Source organism: Notamacropus eugenii, chromosome 6 (assembly GCF_028372415.1).
Source record: "Notamacropus eugenii isolate mMacEug1 chromosome 6, mMacEug1.pri_v2, whole genome shotgun sequence".
Classification (NCBI taxonomy): Eukaryota; Metazoa; Chordata; class Mammalia; order Diprotodontia; family Macropodidae; genus Notamacropus; species Notamacropus eugenii.
Genome location: NC_092877.1, coordinates 102,325,567 through 102,348,820, shown reverse-complemented (window position 1 = coordinate 102,348,820; position 23,254 = coordinate 102,325,567). Strand labels below are relative to the sequence as shown.

The 23,254-nt window shown below is 34.3% G+C and overlaps 1 protein-coding gene across 1 annotated transcript in view; it reads left to right on the top strand.

Moving 5' to 3' along the window:
* The window catches only part of NFXL1 (nuclear transcription factor, X-box binding like 1), a 75,336-nt gene that overhangs the window by 9,799 nt on the left and 42,283 nt on the right, over positions 1-23,254 (top strand). The window contains exons 4-11 of the mRNA XM_072620691.1: positions 319-452; positions 3,156-3,334; positions 3,554-3,715; positions 3,871-3,971; positions 6,249-6,363; positions 8,449-8,573; positions 11,293-11,415; positions 18,217-18,307. Of these exons, the coding sequence (XP_072476792.1) occupies positions 319-452; positions 3,156-3,334; positions 3,554-3,715; positions 3,871-3,971; positions 6,249-6,363; positions 8,449-8,573; positions 11,293-11,415; positions 18,217-18,307 (1,030 nt within the window). The remainder of the gene's footprint in view (positions 1-318; positions 453-3,155; positions 3,335-3,553; positions 3,716-3,870; positions 3,972-6,248; positions 6,364-8,448; positions 8,574-11,292; positions 11,416-18,216; positions 18,308-23,254) is intronic.

Sequence of the window (23,254 nt, the reverse complement as noted above, 5' to 3'; positions counted from 1 at the left end):
AAGCGTTTTGCTGATGTTTTCAACAGTGTCATCCTTAAGTAATGCTTTACTGGTTGCTTTATGTAATTCTAGGGGGTAAGGCGTAAAAGATAAATGTGGAAGTGAGGGAGAATTCAGTTTTCCTAAGTGGTTTTTGGTGAAATAATGCTTTATTATTTGTCAATCATTTAATGCCACTCAAGTCACTTTCTCATTTCATATTCTTCCAACTACCTTGGGAGATGGGGAGAGCAGGAACTCTTTTTTGTTTTGTTTCTTTTACTAAGAAGAATCCATATTGTTGCCTAATTTTAATTTCTGATGATTTTTTTGTCTTAGGTTTGGAGCTGTTCAGGATGTTTCTGTATATTTCACATGCCCTGTATTCAAAAGTGGGCTAAAGATAGCCTGTTCCTTGTGTCTTCACCTTTGACGGATGATGACTTTGGAAAAAGAGACTATCCGTGGCCTTGGTAGGCTTTTGTCCTGTTGGAAATGCTTAGTTGAAAGTAATAAAAATTGTTAAGAAGTCATAATCTCGAATTTTAAATTTTTACAGGTGCACTGTGTGATCTCAAAGCTTATGATAGTCTTTTAATTAATGATTGGTAGCCGTTGTGGAGAAACCATTTAAGTCACAATCGGTAAAAAATGCCTTTCTTCACATCCCATACTTTTATCTCCTAAGTCTTTGCATTTATACTGGGATGTCTGTTTGACCAGGAATACCCTTCTTCTTGGTTTCCTTTCAAGACTCAGTTCAAATCCCACCTTTTGCAGGAGGCCTTTCTTGATTCTTCCTGAGGCCTAGTCTGCTCTGAGATTACCTTCCATTTGTAGCGTATCTACTTTTGTATACCTAGTTTATTACATATTGTCATGCTCATTAGAATGTGGGTTTCTTAAGAGTAAGGACTGTGTTTTTGTTTTTCTTTGTATTTCTAGTGCTTAGCACTGTGCCTCAAACATAGTTAATGGAATGCTTGCTGACTAACTGGTGATGAGTCAAATAATTTTCTCATTTCTGAGACAAGGTGGAGCTTCTTCACACAGACAAAAAAGTTAGAGTGAAAATTTGATACTCTTTGTTTCTAAGGTTCACTTTTTTTAAAATGGATTTTTATTGACATTTGTTTTTATGTTACACAGATTTACCATGCTAGCTAACTTTTGACCAACTAATAAGATATAGTTGTATTTGATTTTTGGTATGTCAGTAATAGTTTTCAACTCCTGTACTTCAGATAACAAGTCAGGTGTACTTTCATTCATGTGGTGGTTTGGTGAGATGCCCCTCAACTTCTGATAGTACTAGTCTTAACAGCATCCTTGTCTGAATATTTTGAGGGAGTGATAGAGGTTTTTTTTTGAGTAGCCAGAGCGAATTATTTGAAAATTTTTTTGCAAATCATTATTCAGGAGATGCAATTTTTTGATCATCCTTTGGGATAAGATCTTTTTTTAGGAGGTGATAGACTGAGTTCAAAGAAACGTTAGAGGCTGTCTTGTCCAGCTCCTGCATTTTTTGTAGTTGAGAAAACAGACTTGTCCAGCTTGATACAAGTAGTATATGTTGAAGGTTGGATTTGGATCCATGTCTTCTGACTCCAAAGTCACTGCTCTATGGCGTTATCCAAAAATAGCATACTAAATTCTTGGGATGGTAGAAATGTGTTTTCTGTTTTGTTCTGTTTTGGCTCTGTAGTTAATAAGAAATTAATACCTCAGTTTTGTAGCTTTGCCAAGGGTTGAAGTATTTCATATAAATGAGTATTACAGGTAACTAAAGCTTCTTAAGAAAATTTTTTTTTATTAGTACTTTTTTACATCAAGAAAAGTAGCTAGGAAAACAAGCAGACTTCAGTTTTATTTGACAAAGTATACAGCAGTAGATGGACAACCATAGTCCCCTCCCTCTCCTGATCTGTTTTGTCATCCTTCTGAATCAGAATTGTTACATAATTTGAATTGTGATGGCTTTTAATTTGTTTTGTATTACATTTTTGTGATCATTATATGTGTTCTCTTAATTAACTGCTTGGCATTATTTTAGAGATGTCTTCCCAAATGTTTTTGCATTTTTCATATTTGTCCCAATTATGCCCTATTATGTTTACATACCCACTTAAAAAATAGAATGCTTTATTTTCATTTTTTTCTGTCATAAAATCACCTTTTAAAGTATAATAATTTTTTAATTTTGACTGTTTTGAATGGAAATCTTTTAAAAATTCTTTGTGTTTTTATTAAGTAGAAGTTACTATTCAGATGATGTCACAGATCCTCAGAATACATTTTTCTTAACACCTCCAGGTTATTATGAAAATACATTACTGTGTCATAATTTTTTAAAAAATGATTTATTATTCCTATCTTTTTTTTTACATCACCTAGACTTTTTTTTTTCTGTATCCCTCTCCCTCTCTTCCCAGAGAGCCTTCTAAGAAAGAATTTTAAAGGAATTTAAGAGAGGAAGAAAAAACTTTCTTTAAAACTGAGGAGTTTTAAACTGAAAACTAATGTTAGATGCAGTTACACAGGAGTATAAGTCTGTGTCTTCACAACTTTTCTTTGAAGCTGTGCTTATTCTTTATAATTTTGCAGTATCAATTTTCATTTGTTTCTTGATGGTTATTTTTTCCATTTATGTTGTTTCCTTTTGTTATTTTATTTTAAGTGTTTCTTCTTTGTATTTGTCCTGTGGGCCATTTCTTATAGCAGAGCAGTGTTCCATTACAGTCTTGCACCGCAGTTCATTTAGTTGTTCTCTTGTTGATGACCATCTGTTTTGTTCTCACTTATTTGCTACAACAAAAAGTACTGCCATAAATATTTTGGTGTAGGTAGAGTTTTTCTTTCTGTTAATGATAGTGTTAGATATATGCCTAGCAGTGTCATCTCTGGGTTGAAGGGTAGGGAGTTTTAGTTCTGTCTTCTAACTCTTGCTATCATTGGGTCATAGACATTTTTTGTCTATAAAAGTCTTTTATGCCCATTTTACAGAATGCAGAGGTATCCTGAAAAAGTTTTAGGTATTACTTACACAATAATGGAGTGTATGACAGTGCAAATGCATTGTAAGTTGAATTGAAGTTTTATGTTCATCTTTTCCTCTGCATGTTGCTTTGAAAAAGGATACTAAAATCCAGCTTAATAATTCTTTTCCCTTCCTCTAGTCCAAAATGTAGGTTTGAATATAAACGATCTGAAACACCTACTCGGTATTATTGCTATTGTGGAAAAGTGGAAGATCCACCACTGGATCCATGGCTTGTACCTCACTCATGTGGACAAGTGTGTGAGAGAGAATTTAAGCCTCCTTGTGGGCATAAATGTTTACTCCTCTGTCACCCAGGTAACTTTAATTTTGTTTTAATCACTTACGGTTGATTAACCACTTTTCAAAAATGCAAAAATAATTTTAAAATTTGACATTGAAACCTAAATGTTGATTAAACAAGTACGGAAACAAGTATCCTAAACTGTTCATATGAAAAGCAAACATGAATTGAAAGTTAAACATGTCATCACAGGCTTCAGTATTCACTTTTGTCCTTTCACTGGATTTCACTAGGTCCTTGCCCTCCCTGTCCAAAGATGGTTATTATTACTTGCTACTGTAAGAAGGCAAAACCAGTATCCCGCCGGTGCAGTACCAAAGAGTGGTCCTGTCAGCAACCATGTGGTCGGAAGTTGTTGTGTGGGCAGCATAAGTGTGAAAACCCTTGTCATGCAGGTAAAAGGAATGTCTAAGTAAGCTAGATGTTTTGAATGAGACAATTAACAGAGCCACCTATGAAAATGTGATACTTCTGGCATAAAAGAATCAATTCTCAAATTAATTTGTAATACTCTTGTTTAATCATAATTCCTGATTAATCATAATTTTAGGAGATTGTCAACCCTGTCCACGAGTTAGCAAACAGAAGTGTGTCTGTGGCAAACGGGTAGCTGAACAACTTTGTGCAAGTCCAGTGTGGCACTGTGATCAGGTGAGTCTTTTAGAACTGAGCTGTGGCGCTAATGGGAAGCTGCTTTTTTCTGTCAGTTTCTGTTGTTCAGTGCTAATCAATGCCACCCCCAGTGTCCTGTGACACTTGGAATGTAGGGAATCACTCTTTCTTTTAGCTCATGAGGAGTAAGAGTGAACCCTAGTGGAGGCCTGTGCCTTTTTGGGTATTTGTGTTAAATGATTGGTAATAAACTTAAAAGAATGTGTTAGAATAACCAAGTAGATTTGCTGACATTTAAATTATTAATGTATAAATTGTCACAATTTTTTAGTCACTCTAAATCTTCATCAAGGTTATTTTTCTTAGCTAATTGTAGTTAATGTGTACTTTGGTTCTTCTGCTTTTGCTTTTTTGCTTTACGTAGTTGCATAATGGTTTTTCCATAAACTTCATATTCTTGATACTTAATGATCTTAATTGCATCATAGTATTCCATTACACTGATACACCACAATTTATGCAACCATTCCTTCATTGTTGGTCATTTAGAAATGGAAGTGACCTAAGAGGTTATCTAATATAATATCCTTCATTTTTGAGATGAAAAAACCAAGGGTGGAAGAAACCAGAGTTGCTCAACTAGTAAGTAGCAGAATTAGTATTGCAACCAGGTCCTTTGATTCCAAATCCAACCCTCTTTCCACTATACCATGTAGGCTGCTTCCAGGGTTTTTGTACTTAAGAAAAAATGATATGAAACTCTTTGAACTGATAGTTTTTCCTTTAAAAAAAATTGAGGTTACATTCCATGCCCAATAAAGGAATCTGATTAAAAATGGTGTGATTATTTTTGTAACTTTTTCTACATTTTGCCAGATTGCTTTCCAAAATGACTAGACTGGTTTGCAATTGTATTCATAATGAATGTGTACTTCTGGTCATGGTAGTGTTGAGTTTCATTGCTTTTTAAATGTTTTGGCCAATTTTATAGATATATACTTCCAAAATTATTTTAATCTCTTTGATTAGTAAGGTTGAGTTTTTTTAAGTGACTATTAGCAGTTTGTCTTTCTTCTGGAAATTGTTAATATTCTTTGTCCATTTATCTATTGTGGACTGGGAGTTACTTACCAGTGAAAATGTTTCACAGTTCTTTGTTGATTTTTATACTTTCAGTTCTTATCTGTCATATTTGCATATTATATGTATTTTCTGTTTCTCTTTTGATCATATTATTTTTGTTGTATTGAAATTTTAAACTTGATATAATCAAATATCTTCATTTTTTTCTGTTTAATAGAAAAAAATCATTTTGCTTTCCACAGTTGAGATAAACGTATCATTCTATTTTCATTTTTTGTTTTCTGTCCCATTGGAATTCAGTGATGTTTGTGAGATGAGGGCTTTTAAATGAGATGAGAACTTTACTTCCCTTCTGAATTTTAAAGACAGACCATTAACATGTCACCCATTTCTGATTTGTTTTCAACTTCTCATTTCATTCAATAGTGTTATCACACATTCTAGGAATTTTCTTATATTTTGGGATTAATGAGACCCATGGAGGTTGTGATTTGCTTAAGGTGACATAGGTAGTATAGAAGAGTCAAGAGTTAGATCCAAGTACTTGACTCCAAATAGGAATTCAATTTTCAATTCCATGAAACTCCTTTAAAAACTTATTTTAATACTTTGAGATGTCATTTTATTAGTGTAGATATTTTGTGCACTAATATGGATTGCAACCGTACCATTTTAGATGGTCTTTGTGAATTGCTGTAGCCAAAAAAGCTCAGAACTATTGGAGTTCATTCATTTCCATTACCAGGTCCATACTGGAGTCTTATCTTGATAGAACCAACCAGAGTTTTGTTCCTTTTGTTATAGCCTTGAAGACCTCAGGGGCATCCTAGTGATGAGTTCTTGGAGAACTTCATGGGAAATTAAAAAATTAATATTTTACTGATGATTTTTTATGAGGAGTTAAACCTCTCTAAGTTAGTGTGCTGATTATTTTGATGGGGATGGATAAAAATCTCCAAATTTTTACTTTCTTTCTTGGTGTATGTGTTTTTTTAAAACCTACAGAGACTTTGCTTGCGAAGCATCATTTATGGATGGGGGGTAGCACAGTGTTATCATAGAATTCATTCTGGGTTAAAGAGGTAAATAAAGAAGGAATTCAGTTATTTGAAAAGATATTAAGTACTATGAAATTGTGTTTTCATTTTATGGGTGTCAGATGAATAGTTTTTGTTATGTTGTTGGGAATTAATCTATTAAATGCTTCATTGATGCTGATGACATTTCTTTTAGGTATGTGGAAAGACATTGCCATGTGGCCATCATACGTGTGAGCAGATTTGTCACCCTCTTGCTTGTGGAGAATGTCCTCGATCTGGGAAAAGATTCTGTCCATGCCAGAAATCAAGTAAGGGTTTGCTACTTAAATGTAAAGTATTAGAATTGAGAAAGACCTTACAGATCACATTCTTGAGGAAACAGACCCAAAGAGAACTGCTTTTATGACTCCCATTCTATTTTTTCTTTTCTCTCCCCCCTCCTTTTTTTTTTTTTTTTTAACAAGTTTTTAATTAATCCCTTGCTACCACAGTTTCTCTCCTTTTTGGGTAAAAAGAAAAAAAACCCACCCCAAAATGAAATCCTTAATACATAATCTGCATAGTTCAACAAATCAGTTTCTCTCATTATCTCTGCCCCCAAATAATAAGCGTTTTTTTTTGTGTTTTTTAATTTAATCTTCCTGTTGGGAGGTGAGTGTAGTATATTTCATTGTCATTCTTTGGTTTATCATTGTGTTGAACAGTTATAAAGTCTTTTGAAGTTTTTTGTCTATAATGCTATGATCATTGTATAAATTATTCTGCTCACTTCTCTCTGTATCACTTAATAGAAGTCTCAGTTTTCTCTAAAATTGTCTTTTTTATCATTTCTTACGGCGCAGTAATATTTCATTACATCCATATACAGCAGTATCTAAACATATTGTTGTGTATGGATGTAAATGAGAGAGCGCTTCTTAGTTTCCAGTTTTTATCTTTGATGAAAAGAGCTGCTATAAATCTTCTTGTACTTTTCATCTCTTTGATTTCGTTTAGTATATAGGCTTGGTAATGGTATAGGTGGACCAGAGGTATGGACAGTCTGATTACTTTCTGAGTGTAGTTCCATATTGCCTTCCAGAAATACTGGATCAATCCACCGCTTCACTAATAATGCACTAGGGTACCTGTTTTCCTAAAATTCCTCAAGCATTTGTTATTTTTCTTTTCACCAGTTTGTTAAGTTTGAGGTGGAATGTCATAGCTACTTTAATTTTCTTTTCTCTAGTTATTAATAATTTAAAGCATTTTTTCAAATGATTATTGATAACTTAGATATTTTCCTTTTAAAGCTACTTCTTCCTTTATCCGTAGATTTGAAAGGTAATATCTTCCTTGTCTTCAGTCTGTTCCACTGATGAATCTTTTTTTTTTTTAGTCACTACCAAGTCATTTTAATGAATATAGCTTCATAGTACAATTTGAAATATAGTACTGATAGATTCTTTTCCCCTCTCTCACCCACTGCTTTCTCTCCTTTTTCCCCATTTTTACCCTTGAGATTCTTAACCTTTTTGTTCCTTCATATAACTTTTTTTGGCTCTATAAAGTATTTTTTGGGGAATTTGATTAACAGTGAATAAATAAATTAAGTAATATTTTCATTTTTATTGCATTAGCTTGAGTTATCTTTTAGCAATTTTTCTCCAGTTGTATTTATTCAAAGAATATTTTGTATTTAGATTCATATAGTCTCTGGGTGAATCCATAACTACTATTCTAATTGTAGTTTTCATTTATATGAAACACTTTACAAATTTAAGTTGATATCCTAGATTCTTAGTATAGTTTACAATAGAAATTCGACTTGGAATGTTGACCCAGAAAGAATACTACATGACTGTTCTTAGGGGCCAAAAATATTGGTTTGTCACTTTTTGAATCTTTCACCTTCACCTCCATAAGAATTATACTTTTTATATTATACTTTTGTCACAGGGCTATTCCTTATGTTTCTGGTTGAAATATATTAGTTTCATAATTACCCTTTATGATTTTTAAGCCTGCCTGTCTGGGTTTAATGCAGATCTCCTGTGATGAGTTGTCAACTAAAATTCCTGATTTCCAATAGCAATTGAAAATTCTGTAACATGTAACATTTTCCTTTATTTCTGAGACATGTATATTAGGTCATTGGTCTTTGGTTGCTTTTGGATACTAATAGGTTTTTTGAAACCATATAAACTACGAAGTGTTGTGGGGATTACTATTAGTAGATTTCTCTTCAGCTATCGTTTCTGATAACTTTTAGTGGTTATATAACTCAGAGGCATAACTATACAGTTTAATTTTCAAAAGAAGTATTTATCAATGGATTCTAAGATAAAGTTTAAATTGGCAAGTACTGTTAATGCTTAATATGTCATTAACATTGACTTTTTGTCTGCATTTAGAGTTCTCTTTGCCTTGTACTGAAGATGTTCCAACTTGTGGAGATAGTTGTGACAAAGTACTTGAATGTGGAATTCATAGGTGTTCACAGCGCTGTCATCGAGGTCCTTGTGAAATATGTAGACAGGTTGGTCATTTTTTGTTCCAATAACTTTGAAATGTTACCTAATGAAAGTATAGGACTGGAGATCCTTTTTTTCCCAGGCTGATTTCCATTTTTTAATTTTATGAATCAGAGGAAAAGAGAAAAAGGTACTTTGTATAGTAGGTTGTGAACAGTATACAGAATTCTTTTTTTAAGTATGAAAAAAGAGTATGTCATCAAAGAATGATTTTGATTTTTTTTCCCCTTCAGTTTAGGTTCTCTTGGATTTATGGAACTTGTTTTATTCTTTTAAGAGATAGTCAATGTAGGATTATCGTATTTAAAGAAATTTTGAGATGTTACCCTGTTGGGGGCCCAATCTTGATTTTTAGGCCCCTATTACATATGTACATTGTAGCTTTGACCTAAGTGCAAAGTTAGTGAATAAGCTTGCAAAGAGACTTAGGTTTCACACTTGTAATGATCCTTCTGCTCTCATTCTAACTGGCGAGTTTCTGATAAAAATTCACATGTTAAAGTAACTAGACATAAGGGGCATTTAATGAGTTTGAAGTTTTCTTTTTTTAAAAAATAAAATAACTTAGAACAGAATGTAGAAAGCCTTACTCTTACTCAAGTAATGTACTTAGAATTCAATGATTCCATGATACAATGAAAAATACCAAAACAGCAAAATAAAAAGATTGAAAATAGAAGAAAATGAAAAATGTTTGCTGTCAAAAATAACTACTCAGATAACTGGTGAAGAAAAGTTAATCTAAGAATCATCGGACTCCCTGAAGACCATGAACAAACAAAAAAATCTGAATATCATGTTTAGGGAAAGCACAAAAGAAAAACTTCTCAAATTTCTAAGAACCAGAGGCCTAAGTAGAAATAGAAAGAATCCACAATTTCCTTAAAGAAACCTCAAATATAAAGTACCCAGAAATCTCATAGGCAAATTCCATAGGTTTCCAGGTCAGAAATTACTGCAAATAGAAAGTAAGACTTTTCAGGTATCAAGGAATCACAGGATCCCTCAAGATTATGCCACAACTTTTCTACAAGCTGGGGAGATGATATGTGATATTCACAAGACAAAAGATTAAGGTTTACAAACAAGAATAGCTTACCCTATAAAACTGATCATAATCATTCAGGAAAAAAAAAAATGAATCTTTAATTAAGGAATAGAATGCTCTTAAAAATCCCTAAGGGAAAACAAAAACCAGAGCTAAGCAGAAACTTTAAAATGCAAACATAGGTGTTGAGAGAACCCTAAAAATGTTTACATTTGAGCATGTGGGACTAAATAGTGATGAAGTGCTTATATTATAATAGAAGTAGAAGAGATTCATGCTTTTTCATAATCTCCTTTAAAGGTCACAAAGATACAAAAGATGCAAACACAGAGATTGGGATTAATTTTGTTGACTTTAGAAGAAGAAAGGAAGTGGAGGGTTGAGAAGAAATATAAGGGAAGAGATGAAGGAGAAACTGAATGTTACATAATATAGGTATAGGAGAGGAACATGGAACAACATGGGCGGGGACAATGGGCATCTTATCCTTATTTTTTTCTGAATAACTCAAAGGAGAGATGAACATCTGACAGATAAGGAGTCTGGGCTTAGTAAAGACAGGCAATAGGAACAGACTACGTGAGTTATAGAATGTTAATGTTAATTAGATAGGTTAGGTTTTTTTTTTCTCATTTCCTTCTTTGTAAAAGTAGGAACAGGGAGAAAGAAAAAAGTGTAACAGAATGTACTGGAGGAAACTGTAATCATGAATGTAAATGGGATGAATTCACCCATAACAGAAGAATAATCTTAAAAATTTGGTGGGGTAAAGAAACAGTACATGCCAGCACAGGTGGCACACACTGTACTATATATACTTCTATTCATCAGTTCTTTCTCTGGCATTGCATCACATCTTCCTTCATAGGTACTTTGTATTCGATATGAGTATTTGTAATACTCAAAATAACTTAGTCATTCAGAGTTGTTTTTCGAACAGTGTTGCTCTTACTGTGTATAACATTCTCTTGGTTCTGCTCATTTCAGTGTTCATTATTTTGTGTAAGTCTATCCATGTTTTTCTAAATTCACCTAGCTCCTCATTTCGTGTAGCATAGTAGTGTTTCCTCACAATCATACACTGTAACTTCTTGAGTCATTTCCTAATTGAATCCCTCAATTTCTAGTTTTTTGCCACTACAAAGAGAACTGCTATAAATATTTTAGATCATGTATGTTCTTTTCCCCTGATCATCTTGGGAAACAGACCTAAGAGAATTATTGTAAGGTCAAAGGGTATACACAGTTTTATAACACCTTGGGCATAATTTCAGATTGCTCTCCAAAGTGGTTGGATCAGTTCATAGTTCCACTGATACTGTATTAGTGTCCCAGTTTTTCCACAACCCCTCCGACATTTGTCGCTTTCCCCTAACATTCTAGCCAGTATGATACGTGTGAGATGATATCTTAAAGTTATTTTAATTTGAATTTCTCTATTTAGTAATGCTTTAGAACATTTTTTTATATGGTTATATATAGTTTTGATTTCTACATAGAAAAACTGAAATTTTTAAGTTTCACTTTTAGCTTACACTGAATTCATGACATTAGGGAAAATTATGTTGGGGATTGTTATCACTTTGAGTTTCGGACTCTAATTATTGTACACATTTTAATATTAAAAGTTATTTGGCTACCAACATTGTTTAATTATTTGTTCCATTGTTTTCCAGGAAGTTGAAAAACATTGTCGTTGTGGAAAGCATACCAAACGAATGCCGTGCCACAAACCTTATCTGTGTGAAACTAAATGTATTAAGATGCGTGACTGCCAAAGGCATCAGTGTAAGAGAAAGGTAACATTTTAAAATATTAGTGTTGGAAACATAGAGATTTCTTGGTCTTTCAAAACTTCACCCTCAACTGCTTGACATCTGCTACAATTTCCCTGTTATGTTCAGGAAATCTTTGTTCCTCATGCATCAAGATATGAAATTAAAAAAAAATACTGGATTTCCTCACAGGAATTTTTATAAGTCTTTGGAAGTTATTCAGTCACATAGAATGTTGACTTATTTCCATCAGTCATTTAATACTATCAAATTATGTGTTTCCTAGAAAATACAAGCATGACCAGTATATTTGACTGATTAATTTTATTCATCTTTATCAAAAAAAAAATTTTTCATATTGTATGAACTGAGTTAGCATAATTGACCTTAACACTGTAAGAAAGATGCTTCTACTTAGGACTAAATCGTTGTTAGAAGATACATATTTTGACCTTCCTTGACTTTTGGATTTGTGATTTCTAGTATGTCAATATGAGCCAAATATTTTGGGAGATAGGTTCTCTGAATGTTGGGTTGTAAATTGAATTTGTAAATTGTTATAAATGTTCTGAAGTTTTTATAAAAGGACTTAGTGCAGAGTTTCCTACCAGAGTATTATTTCTCAAATTATCTTTTATAATAGAGGTTTCCTATATTTTCTTAAAAGTGAAGTAAACATGATTTCATATTACTATATATGCTAAACTTGAAACTTCCTAAAATTCTTTTTCTGTTATTTCCTGCATATATGTAAATAGACAGGAAAATAAATGACAAAATAAAATTCATAATTAGTAGATCCATACGTTATTGTCATCCCTTCTATTGAATTTTAGTCTAATTTTGAAATGAGCAGAGTGGTGGTTTTTAAAAAAAATTAATTTTAGTTTCTGTGAAATATGCCACTTAGTGTTACAGGTAAATTTTAGGAATCTAAGAGATAATTTCTTTTTTTTTACAATTTTGTTAAATACTTGATTTGCAAATTATAATAAAATCAAATTAATTTGAATTTTGAAGTGTCAGTTTAAGCTAGTGAACTCTAAATTACAGACTATGCTAAAATAAGTTCTGTTTTATTCATATTAATTAAGGTTATTTGAACTGTGCTGCTTTGCTCAGGTACTTAAAAGATTTGCTTAAATGAATAGATGAATAATTAACAAAAACAGTTATTTTAAAAAGTAGTTGTGGGCATTTGCCAGAAAGAACATTTTTTAAGGGCTTACTGTGCTAAGAGTTAAGGATACAAATAGAGAAAGCTAGTTGGAAATCCCCTGTTTTATTTGCTTGTAAGTTAATTTGCCAGCTAGGTGGCACAGTAGAGAATGCCAAGAAGGTCTGAGCCTCAAACATGTACCAGCTTTGTGACCCCAGTCAAGTCACTTAAACTTGTTTGTTTCACTTTCTCATTTGTAAATTGACTTGGAGAAGGAGATGCCAAACCACTCTAGTATCTTTGCCAAGAAAACCCCAAATGAGGTCATGTTGTTGAGTATGACTGCAACAACCGAACAAGAAGTTAATTGGGGAAAATGATACTTAAAAGAAAGTTCAGTTTCAGGTTAGATAGCGCTTAAAGTCCTAAGGGTCCAGCAAGGGGAAGAGGAGATGAAAAGGCCTCAGGATGAAACTGTGCTTATATTATCTAACACATTTTTTTTTCACTCAGCAAAAATCTGTATTCTGAACCTTCCAGGGCAAATCCTACCCTTTCTCTTCTCCCTCTCTCCTCTGTTGCATGAGAACAAAAGGAAAACTGGATCCATTGTGAGCATGTATATAGTCAGTCATAATATTTTCCCTCATTGGCCATGTCCAAAAAAAATTCTTATGCCTGTGAGTCCTTCATCTCTCCATTGGGTAGTGTGTTTCATTATTGGGCCTCTGAAATAGTGGTTGTTTATAACACTGATCAGAGTTCCTAATTCTTTCAAAGTTTTTTGCCTTTACTACATTGTTATTGTATGAATTATTCTCCTGATTGTGTTCACTTCATTCTGCATCATTTCATCTAAGTCTTCCCAGATTCCTCTGACTCTGTACCCTTCATCATTTCTTATGGCACAGTGGTATCTTATCGCGTTAACATACCATAACTTGTTCATCTATTTCCCAGTTTATGCTACCCCCTCTGAATTCTATTCTTTCATACCTCAAAAACAATGATAAGTATTTTTGTACATCACTATAGTTTGTTTAACTTAGGACTAATCACTCCCTTAATCTCCTCTCCCTCTTCTTAAGTCTCCTCACTTCTCTTTCCCTCCTATATTTCTATACCCGTGTGTGTGTGTGTGTGTGTGTGTGTGTGTGTGTGTGTGTGTGTGTGTATGTATGTGTATGTGTCCCTATTATTCCTTCCTTTGACCACTTCAGATAATGAGGTTGAAGTGTCAGACCCCTCATCTTTATTTGTATAGCTAGCTATTTGGTGCATCCTGATTAGGTGAGATAATTTTCCCTAACCCTCCTTTTCCTTTCCTCCTAGTGTATTCCTCTTCTCCTCCCTTTACAGTCTTCTCTTAACGTCATCAAGGCACTGCAGAGCTATTCCTAGACCTTAGGCCTTGTTTTATTAGACTCTCTTTGTGACCCCTGATGATGAGGTTCAGAGGAAACACATGTATCATCTCCCCTTATTGAATGTAAGTGGTTGATCATTGTTGTGTCACTTAAAATTGTTCATTCATATTTACCTTTTTATGTTTCTCTTCACTCTTGTATTTGAACTTCAAAGTTTCTATGCATCTCTGTTCCTTTCAAAAGGAAATCTTGGAAAGATCTCTTTTATTAAAGGTTTATTTTACTTTATGGAGCATTATACTCAGTTTTGCTGGGTAAATTATTCTTGGTTGTAAGCCTGTATCTTCAGCCTTCTGGAATGTCATGTTCCAAGTTCTTTGCTTTTTTTGTAGCCGAGAACTGTGAAATCGGATGTGATCCTGATTGTGGTTTCTGGGTACTTGAACTCTTTTTTTTCTGGCTGCTTATGGTATTTTTTTCTTTGATGTAGAATTTCTAGATTTTGGCTGTGATGTTTCTGGGAGATTTTATTGTGAGATTTATTTCAGGAGGTAACCAGTGAATTCTGTTTCCATTTTGTCCTGTGCTTTTATTTTTTTGGTCATAGCCTTCATATATTCCAATAATTCTTCAATTTTTTTCCCATGATCTTTATTTTCCAGGTCAGTTGTTTTTGCTTTGAGATATCTTCCATTTTCTTCTATTTTAGCAGTCTTTTGAATTTGTGTTAGTATTGCTTACTGTATTATGCAGTAATAATAATGGCTTCTATTTCGTCCATTTTAGTTTTCAGGGAATTTGTTGTTTGGGCAGTTTTTTTTAATTCTTATTGCAAGCTATTACTTTCCTTGCTTGGTGGTAAGAGTGAAGAGTCAAGGTTGATACCTAGATGGTGAGCCTGGAGAACTGGGAAGATGCTTACCCTCAGCAGATATAGCAATGTTTGTAAAGGAGGAGGGTTTGGGGCATTTTGAGTTTAAGATATCTATTGGACATCCAGTTTGAGATGTCTAATAGACATTTGGAGATACAAGATTTAGTATCAGCAGGAAGGTTGGGGCTGAAATAAAGTAGATTTGAGAATAATCATAGAGATGATAATTGAATCCATGGTAGCTGAAGAGATCACCAAGTGAAATAATTTAGAGGGAGAAGAGGGCCCAGGACCAGATTCCTGTGGAACACCCAGCAGCAGAGACTGGGAAGGAGTGGTTACATAGGTAGGAGTAGAACCAGGAGACAGTGGTGTCCTGAAAACCTAGTCAGAAGAGAGTGTCAAGGAAAAAGAGTGTGACAGGCAGTGGCAGAGACTGCAGAGAAATCTAGAATGAAGATTGATTGAGAAAAGGCCATTAGTCTGGGCAGTTAAGGGATCTTTGGTCACTTTGGAGAGAGCAGTTTCAGTGGAATGATGAGGTCAGAAGCTAAATTCTAGGGAATTAAGAGAGTGTGTAGAGGAAGTGGAGGTACTTGTAGATTTCTATCTCAAGGAGTTTAGCCATAGAAGAGATACGGGAAGAAGCTAGCTGGAAATACAGATCAAGTGAGGAAGGAGGAGCCATGAATGTGTTTGTAAAGGCAGTAGGGAAGCAGCCAGTAGACAGGGAGATGATAATAATAATAAATAACATTTATTTAGGGCCTACTGTGTGTCAGGCACTGTGCTAAGAGCTTTACAAATATTATCTCATTTGATCCCCCACAACAACCCTGGGAGGGAGATGTTACTATTATCCTCTTTTTACCATTGAGGAAACTGAAACAAACACAGTTAGGAAGTGTCTGAAGCCTGATTTGAGCTCAGGTCTTCTTGACTCGAGGTTTAGTGCTCTTTTCATTGCAGAGGAGGCTGGAAGTTGGAATTGAGAGCCCCTTTTGCTCCAGGTGTGTGACCCCGTGGTGGCTGGTCCCTTCTGAACTTGCTTCTCCCTTGGTGCACTGCCTGGGGCCTATTGCTTCTCTTTGCCCTAGAACTCTGCTTTCCTGTCCTTACCCTACACCATTGATGTGGAACTGAATATTGGCCCCCAAAGCTGTCAGTTGGCTTCTCTTCATGTCATGTTACCCCCATCTGGGTCAGGGTGTTGCATTGTGGGCTTGAAGCCTGCCTCCGTGTAGGAGTGTTTGGTGCACAGTAGGCCCCTGGCCAGACCCAGGCCTCAGTGTTCAAAGACCTGTATGTTTCTTTAGGTTGGCTAGGCAGGAAAAATGACTCACTGTGACTTTTTCTTCTATTTTCCCTTCAGGATTTGGTCTGGTACATTTTCTTTATCTCTTTGGAGGAGTTTTGAGGGCTACGTGATACGCTTTTTCCTGCTAGTCCTCCATGTAAAACTAGATCTTCGAAACACTGTGTTACAAAATATTAAACCGAGATTTTAAAAAATAATAAAGATTGATAATGCATGTTGATAGATTAACAGTCATTTTAGTGAAAGTAAAAATGGTTTTTGTACTAGCAATTAAATATTATTTTCAGAATATTTCATTATCATCCTTTTATTTCTGTTTTAGTGTTTTATGACATAATTATTAACTCAATAGTATATACATAGAATTTATAATTAAGTAAATTCAGTGTATGTTGGGGCAAACATTTTTAACTGATGGGTATAAAATAGATTTGGGAAATTACTGTTATAAGCAGTAATAACCTCTGAGGATTTTTGGACAGGAAAGTGGTTTGGTCACACTTCTACATTAGGAAGACTATTTTGGTAACTTTAAGAAGAAAGAATTGGCAAGAGAGAGGGTAGGGCCAGGAAGATGAGTGGCAGATGATGTGGCTCTGAATAGGTTCCTAAGAAAATAGTAGCTGTTGACTGTGACCTCTGGAGCCTTTGTACACATTGCCAGTGGAGCTATTTTAAGCTTGGGTAACTTTTCATACCTGTTGGATCATAGGGGTTAAACTAAACTCTTTTTCTGCCTTTTCCCCTTTTTTGCTGCTCTTCTTTTCCAATTTTCCTCATTTCTAAGTGCTTCCTTACTTGACCACTAGTTTATCTGCTATTGTTGTGGTCTTTCACAGTTCTTGGCAGAGTTATCAGAATATGATAGATGTAAACAGTTGCTTTATTGATTAAGCTTATAGTTAACATTTAACGTTATGCTTTACAGAAGCATTAAATTAACATTTAATTAAGTTAACATTTGATTGCTTTTGGAAGTGTTTAAAAGTTTTTTAGATTATCTAACACTTTATGCATTTCTCTACAGTGAAACTGCTTATTCAGGCCATGACTTTGAAGTCCCAAAAGATGACTTCCTGTCATTGCTTCATGCTGTACATTAAATAAAAGAGAGAGATTTATAGTTCTCTAGAGTTGATAGAAGGGAGTTAGCCCTTGTTACAGAGGACCACAAGTAGCTAGGATAATGTTGGGATATTGGCGTGGACTTGAGATGTCAATATGCTTACTGCTTGTGGAGATAAGAATTGGGCAAGTTCCAAACACCTGTATTTTTTCTAGTTTATGGATACGAGATATTAGATGTCACTGATTTATTCCTACAAGTGTTATCCTGGTGTCTTTGAATTCTCAAATTGAGAAACTGTTAGAGATAATTTAATTTACATAACTGCCTTCTGTTTTTATTTCATTTAAAAAAATCACCCAAATTAGTTTATGGCATGAATTTACCAGTAGCTAAGCTATATTGAGCTACTTTACTCATAATAGTCAAGCATTGTGTTTTTTAATCAGTTAACTGCTTTAAATTAACGTGACATGGTGGATAGAATGCTGGGCTTGAAGTTAGGAAGACAGTTTCCCTGACTTCCAATATGTTTTCAGACACTCACTAGCTGTGTGACCCTAGGCAAGTCACTTAACGCTGTTTGCTTTAGTTTCTCATCTGTAAAATGAGCTGAAGAAGGAAGTTGCAAACCACTTCACTGTCTTTGCCAAGAAAGTCCTAACTGGGGTCACAAAGAGTTGGACATCAATGACTGAGCATTAACAGTAACAACAAAGTTTAAAAGGCAGGAGAGAATTAACTGAAGGGGAAAATAGAGATATGGGGAGTTTGGTTTTTTTTATGTAAACTTAAAATGAAGAAAAGATTTTTAAAATTTGACTTAGGTGGATAAAGTCATTCAGACAGTAGACATTTATTGAGCACCTGCCATGTGCCAGGCGCTCTGCTAGGTGCTGGAGGTAAGAGCAAATGTAAAATGTTGAGTCTGTAGTTTTTATATGCTGCTTCCTGTAGGTTCTTGGTAGAAATTGTAATGGGACTCAGACTGGAGAGAATAATTCAGAGTGACTTAGACTTTGTGTACTTTTTTCTCCATAGTGTTGCCCTGGAAACTGTCCACCTTGTGATCTACCATGTGCGCGAGCTTTAGGGTGTAGAAATCATAAGTGTCCCTCCATCTGCCACAGAGGTAAAATTAAATATAGTAAATTCAGTATGTAAAAGAAATGAAAATTGTTTTGTTTTTCATTTTTATTAAATACTTAGATTGTAATTATTTTTTTAAATTAATTTATTTGTTTTCAGTTTTCAACAATCACTTCCATAAGTCTTAAATGTTCTCCCCCTCCTTCTCCTTCCCTGAGACGGCATGCAATCTTATATGGGTTCTACACGTAAATTCTTATTAAACACATTTTCATATTAGTCATGTTGCAAAGAAGAATTAAAATGATTGGGAGAAACCATAAGAAAAAACAAAACAAAACATAACACAAGAGAAAATATTCTGCTTCATTCTGCATTCTGATTCCATAGTTCTTTCTCTGAATGTGCATGGCATTTTGCCCCAAGAGTCTTTTGGGAATATTTTAGGTCCTCGCGTTGCTGTCTATCAGAAACAGTCGTGGCACACTGACTGTTACTCTGTATAACGTTCTCCTGGTTCAGCCCATTTCACTCAATATCAGTTCATAGAAGTCTTCTTTGAAGTCTGACTGCTCGTCATTTCTTATAGTGCAGTAATATCCCGTTACATTTATATACCACAACTTGTTTAGCCATTCCTCAATTGATGGCATTCCCTCGATTTTCACCTACTCCCAGTTATTGTGAGGATCGAATGAGATGATGATTGTAAGGAGCTTAGCAGAGTGCCTGGCACATAATTAGTGCCACAGGAGTGTTAGCTGTTGTTGTTTATTAAAGAGAAGGGAGGAAAAAAAACAGTCCAGCAAAACTAACAGACTAAGTCTGACATTACATGTATTCAGTGTTATACTCCCTAGTCCTCTGTCTCTGCAAAGAAAGGAGGGAGGTTTATTTTTTCAGGTGTTTTCTGGCAACAAGGTGGAGGGCAGGAGGGAACAAGGATTGAAGTGCAGACTGTGTGCTGAAAAGTTTTATAAATGTTTCATTTCATCCTCTCAACAACCATTTGAAGTAGGTGCCAACCTTTAGTAATTACTAAATTACAGCGTTCTATTTCTTTACATTTACGTTGTTAGAGCTGTATATACATTTTCCTGGTTTTGTTTTATTTCATTCTTCGAGTTAGGATAAGACTTTAATTATTTCTATGAAGTTTTTATATTCCTTTCTTTTTTTAACTTTTTGATGCTTTTTGATTTTTCTTTAACTGATGTAAATGCTTATTGAAATAATGTTTTTGTCACCTACATTTCCAACTCTATCTATTCCACCCTCCTCAAGAGCAGTATAACAAAGAATATAAAAGAGGGAAAAAACAGTTCAACAAAACTAGCCGTTATATCAGAATAGTCTGATATTATCTGCAGTATTCCACACCCACAGTCCTCCATTTCTGCAAGAAGAGAGGGTGAGGTGACTTCCTGTCTCTTCTTTAGGACTGAGTTTGGTCATTATAATTTTATAGCATGCACATTATTCTCTTTTTTTTCATTATATACTTATTTTTTTCCATTATAAATATGTATATTCAAGTAAAACTAATTCCTCCCATTAACCAGTCCCCTCTCTATCTGGAAGTGGATAGTGTGTTTCATCGGTAGTCCTCTGGAATTGTGGTTGGTCATTGTGTTGATCAGAGTTCTGATTCTTTCAAACTTATTTGTCTTTACTTTACTGTTATTGTATAAACATTATCCCGATTCTATTTACTTCATTCTACATCAGTTCGTACAAGTCTTCCCAGGTTCTTCTGAAACTCTTCCGTTTATCTTTGATCTCTTTGGGGTATGGACCAATTGTGGTATTGCTGGATTAGGGAGTATGTACAGTTTAATAGCTTTTGGGACATAGTTCCAAATTGCTTTCTGGAGTGGTTGGACTGATTCACAGCTCCATCAGCATTGCATTAGTATACCTGTTTTACTATATCTTCTAGAGCAGTTGTCATTTTTCTTTTTTCTCAGGTTTGCCATATGATAGGTGTGAGGTAGAACCATGTATAGAGTTGCTTTAATTTTCATTTCTCTAATTATTGATAAATTTACAGCATTTTTCATATGAATGTTGAAGAAATTTCTTTTTCTGAAAATGGCTTATTTACATTATTTGACCATTTATCAATTGGGGAATGACTTTTGTAGATCTCAGTTCCTTTTATGTCTTAGACATGGCACTTACAAACTTGCTGCAGATATTTTCCTCCCTTTGATTTATTGGTGCTAAACCTTTTCATTTTTATGTAATCAGAATTGTCTGTTTTATTTGCTGCGAACTTCTCTCTCTTGTTTGGCCATGAAGTCATCTCCTATTAATAGCTCTGGCTGGTAATTTCTTCCATTCTCATTTGGAGATTGTCTTGCTAACCTATGTGAGATGTTGCTCTATACCTAGTTTCTACCAGAGTTCTTTCCAGTTTTCCCAACATATTTTATTGAATAAGGAATTCTTGCTCCAGTGTGGATCTTTGGTTTTAACTAATCATTTGACTACTGTGCTCATTTGCTTTTGTATATTGCACATTCTTAACCAAATTGCCTGGAAGATTACAGCTTGTATAGTTTACTTATACTATGGTTTTATATGGCCAAGGCAATATTCACAGCACAGATGGTGACTGGGAATATGCCTAAGCCGGAGTAGTTCTGAATCGCAAAGTATACTAGACTCTCCACGTAGAAGGCCGAAGAAAAACATTTATTCAGATACCAGAAAGCCAAATCCCAACACCAGAAAGTCAGATCTGTCATAGCAACCAAGAAGTCAATACATATTAGCGCTGCAGGGGACAGAGCCATTCCCAAGCCTCACCCCTCAACCCCTGAGACCTTCCTACAAACAAACACTCAGGAACCTCTCTGTTCCTGCTTGCTTGTGTCCTCTCCTCCCTCTGCCCTAATTGCTCTCACTGACTTCCTCCCAGTTCTGCTCCACCCTTCCTGTTCCACCTATTCAGCAAGCTCCTCTTTTAGACTTAGGCTTCTATGTGATTGAAGCAGGTCACATGGGTCTATTAATGAATGGGAAAGATCTTCCCATTTAAATTACTATGATGGGTTTATGATCCAGTACTACTAGACCTTTTTCCTTCCCAGTTTTTTAATTAATTTCATTGATATTCTTTTCCTTTTGTTCCTCCAAATAAGTTTCATTAATTTTTCTAGCCCTAAATAGTAATCCTTTGATAGTTTGATTGCTATGACCCTGAATAAACAAATTAATTTAGGCAGCATTTTCATTTTTATTACTACATCGACTCAGTCTGTCCATTAGCATTTGATGTTTCTCTAGTTGTTTAGATCTCCCTTTATTTTTGTGTCTTTGAGTGTTTTATAATAGTGTTCACATAGTTTATGTATATTGGTAGGTAGTCTCCCAAGTAGTTTATCCTGTGTGTCATTAGTTTAAATGGAATTTCTCTTTCTTTTCCGACTGAACTTTGTTGACAGTATAAAGAAATGCTGATGATTTGTGTGGATTTATTTTATATCCTATAATTTTGTTGAAGTTGCTAATTGTTTTAATTAGTTCTTTTAGTTTATTCTCTAGGGTTCATAACATTCATTTTGTTATTGTTGTTGCCATGCTTTTTATTTTCATTCTGTATGTTGTTTTCCTGGTTCTGCTTACTTTATGTATGTCTTCATTTTCTTTTGTGTTTTCATCATTCATCTTTTTTGTTTTTTAATAGCACAGGAATATTCCATTACATTTATGTATCATGACATGTTTAGCCATTTCCTAGTCAATGGGCATGTAATTTCTTTTTCATATTTTGCTATCACAAACAAGGGCTACTATTCATATGGGACCTTTATTTTTGTGTATCCTTTTGTGTAACTTTCCTTGATGTATATACCCAGTAGTGGGCATCTTTCTCAATTTGCTGGATGTGAGATGAAATCTCCAGTTTTTTTGTTGTTTTGTTTTGCTTTTTTTGATTTGCATTTCTTTGTGATTTAGAGCAGTTTTTCATGTGGTTATTAGCTCTTTTGAAAACTCTTTGGAATATTTTCCTTTTAAACACCTTTTATTAGCCTGAGTAAATAATATTACCTTTGAAGGGGTGGTTTTTGGCCACATCTCTCTTTTTTAACAGATGACATTTCATGTTAATATTGACATTTTCTCTTGAAGGAGTGAAATGTATGGAATTCACAGTTGTTTTGGTCTAGGTTGCCATATATGATTTATGACACCAGAGACAAAAAGGTTCAGTTTTGCAAGCTTCTCTGTACCCTACAAGGCTGATCAAAATTATGATTCCTTATTTGGTGAAAGAACTTGTACTGGCATATATTGTGGACTGCGTATCTAAACTGGGTCTTGAATTTATGTATTATGAAGGACTTTGCATGAGGACTAATAACTGTCAGGTAAAAGTGATAATCCATTGAGTTTTTTTCCCTTCTTTTCAAATCTCTAAACCTAGTCTATTAATATTACAAAGCATTTACTGTTTGTATAAATTAGAGCTTGAACGGAATAATTGTCTAGTTCAGTGGTCTGGGATGAAGAAAAGGTTATATTTGATAAGTTTCTATTTGCTTTAGATAAGTGCTGAATTTATCTGTTTAACACTGAACTTGGCAAAAGGTGTTGAATGTCATCTGAGTTATATTGTCACTTCTGAGCTTTATTTGTAATTTTTTTGTCAATCTTCAGAAAGGTTAAGATAAATTAACTGATACCCGGGTCAGAGAGGCTTGCTTTGAGTTGGTATTAATATAACATTTATAATAATCCATCTTTAAAATATCCAGTGCAGAGTTTTAGTAATTTGCATAACAGATATTGAATTTTTCCCAGGTTGTGGTTATGTTGGCTTTTCTGTTTCTAGGGTCACTTGTTTAGATCTGAGTTGATATTTACTTTCAAGGCAAAGAAGGTGTTTTTATATATATATATATTTAGGGGTAAGTTAATGCTTGTGTGTAAATAAGAAATACCATACTAAATGTGTGACTTTTTAAAACTGAAAGCTGCAAGT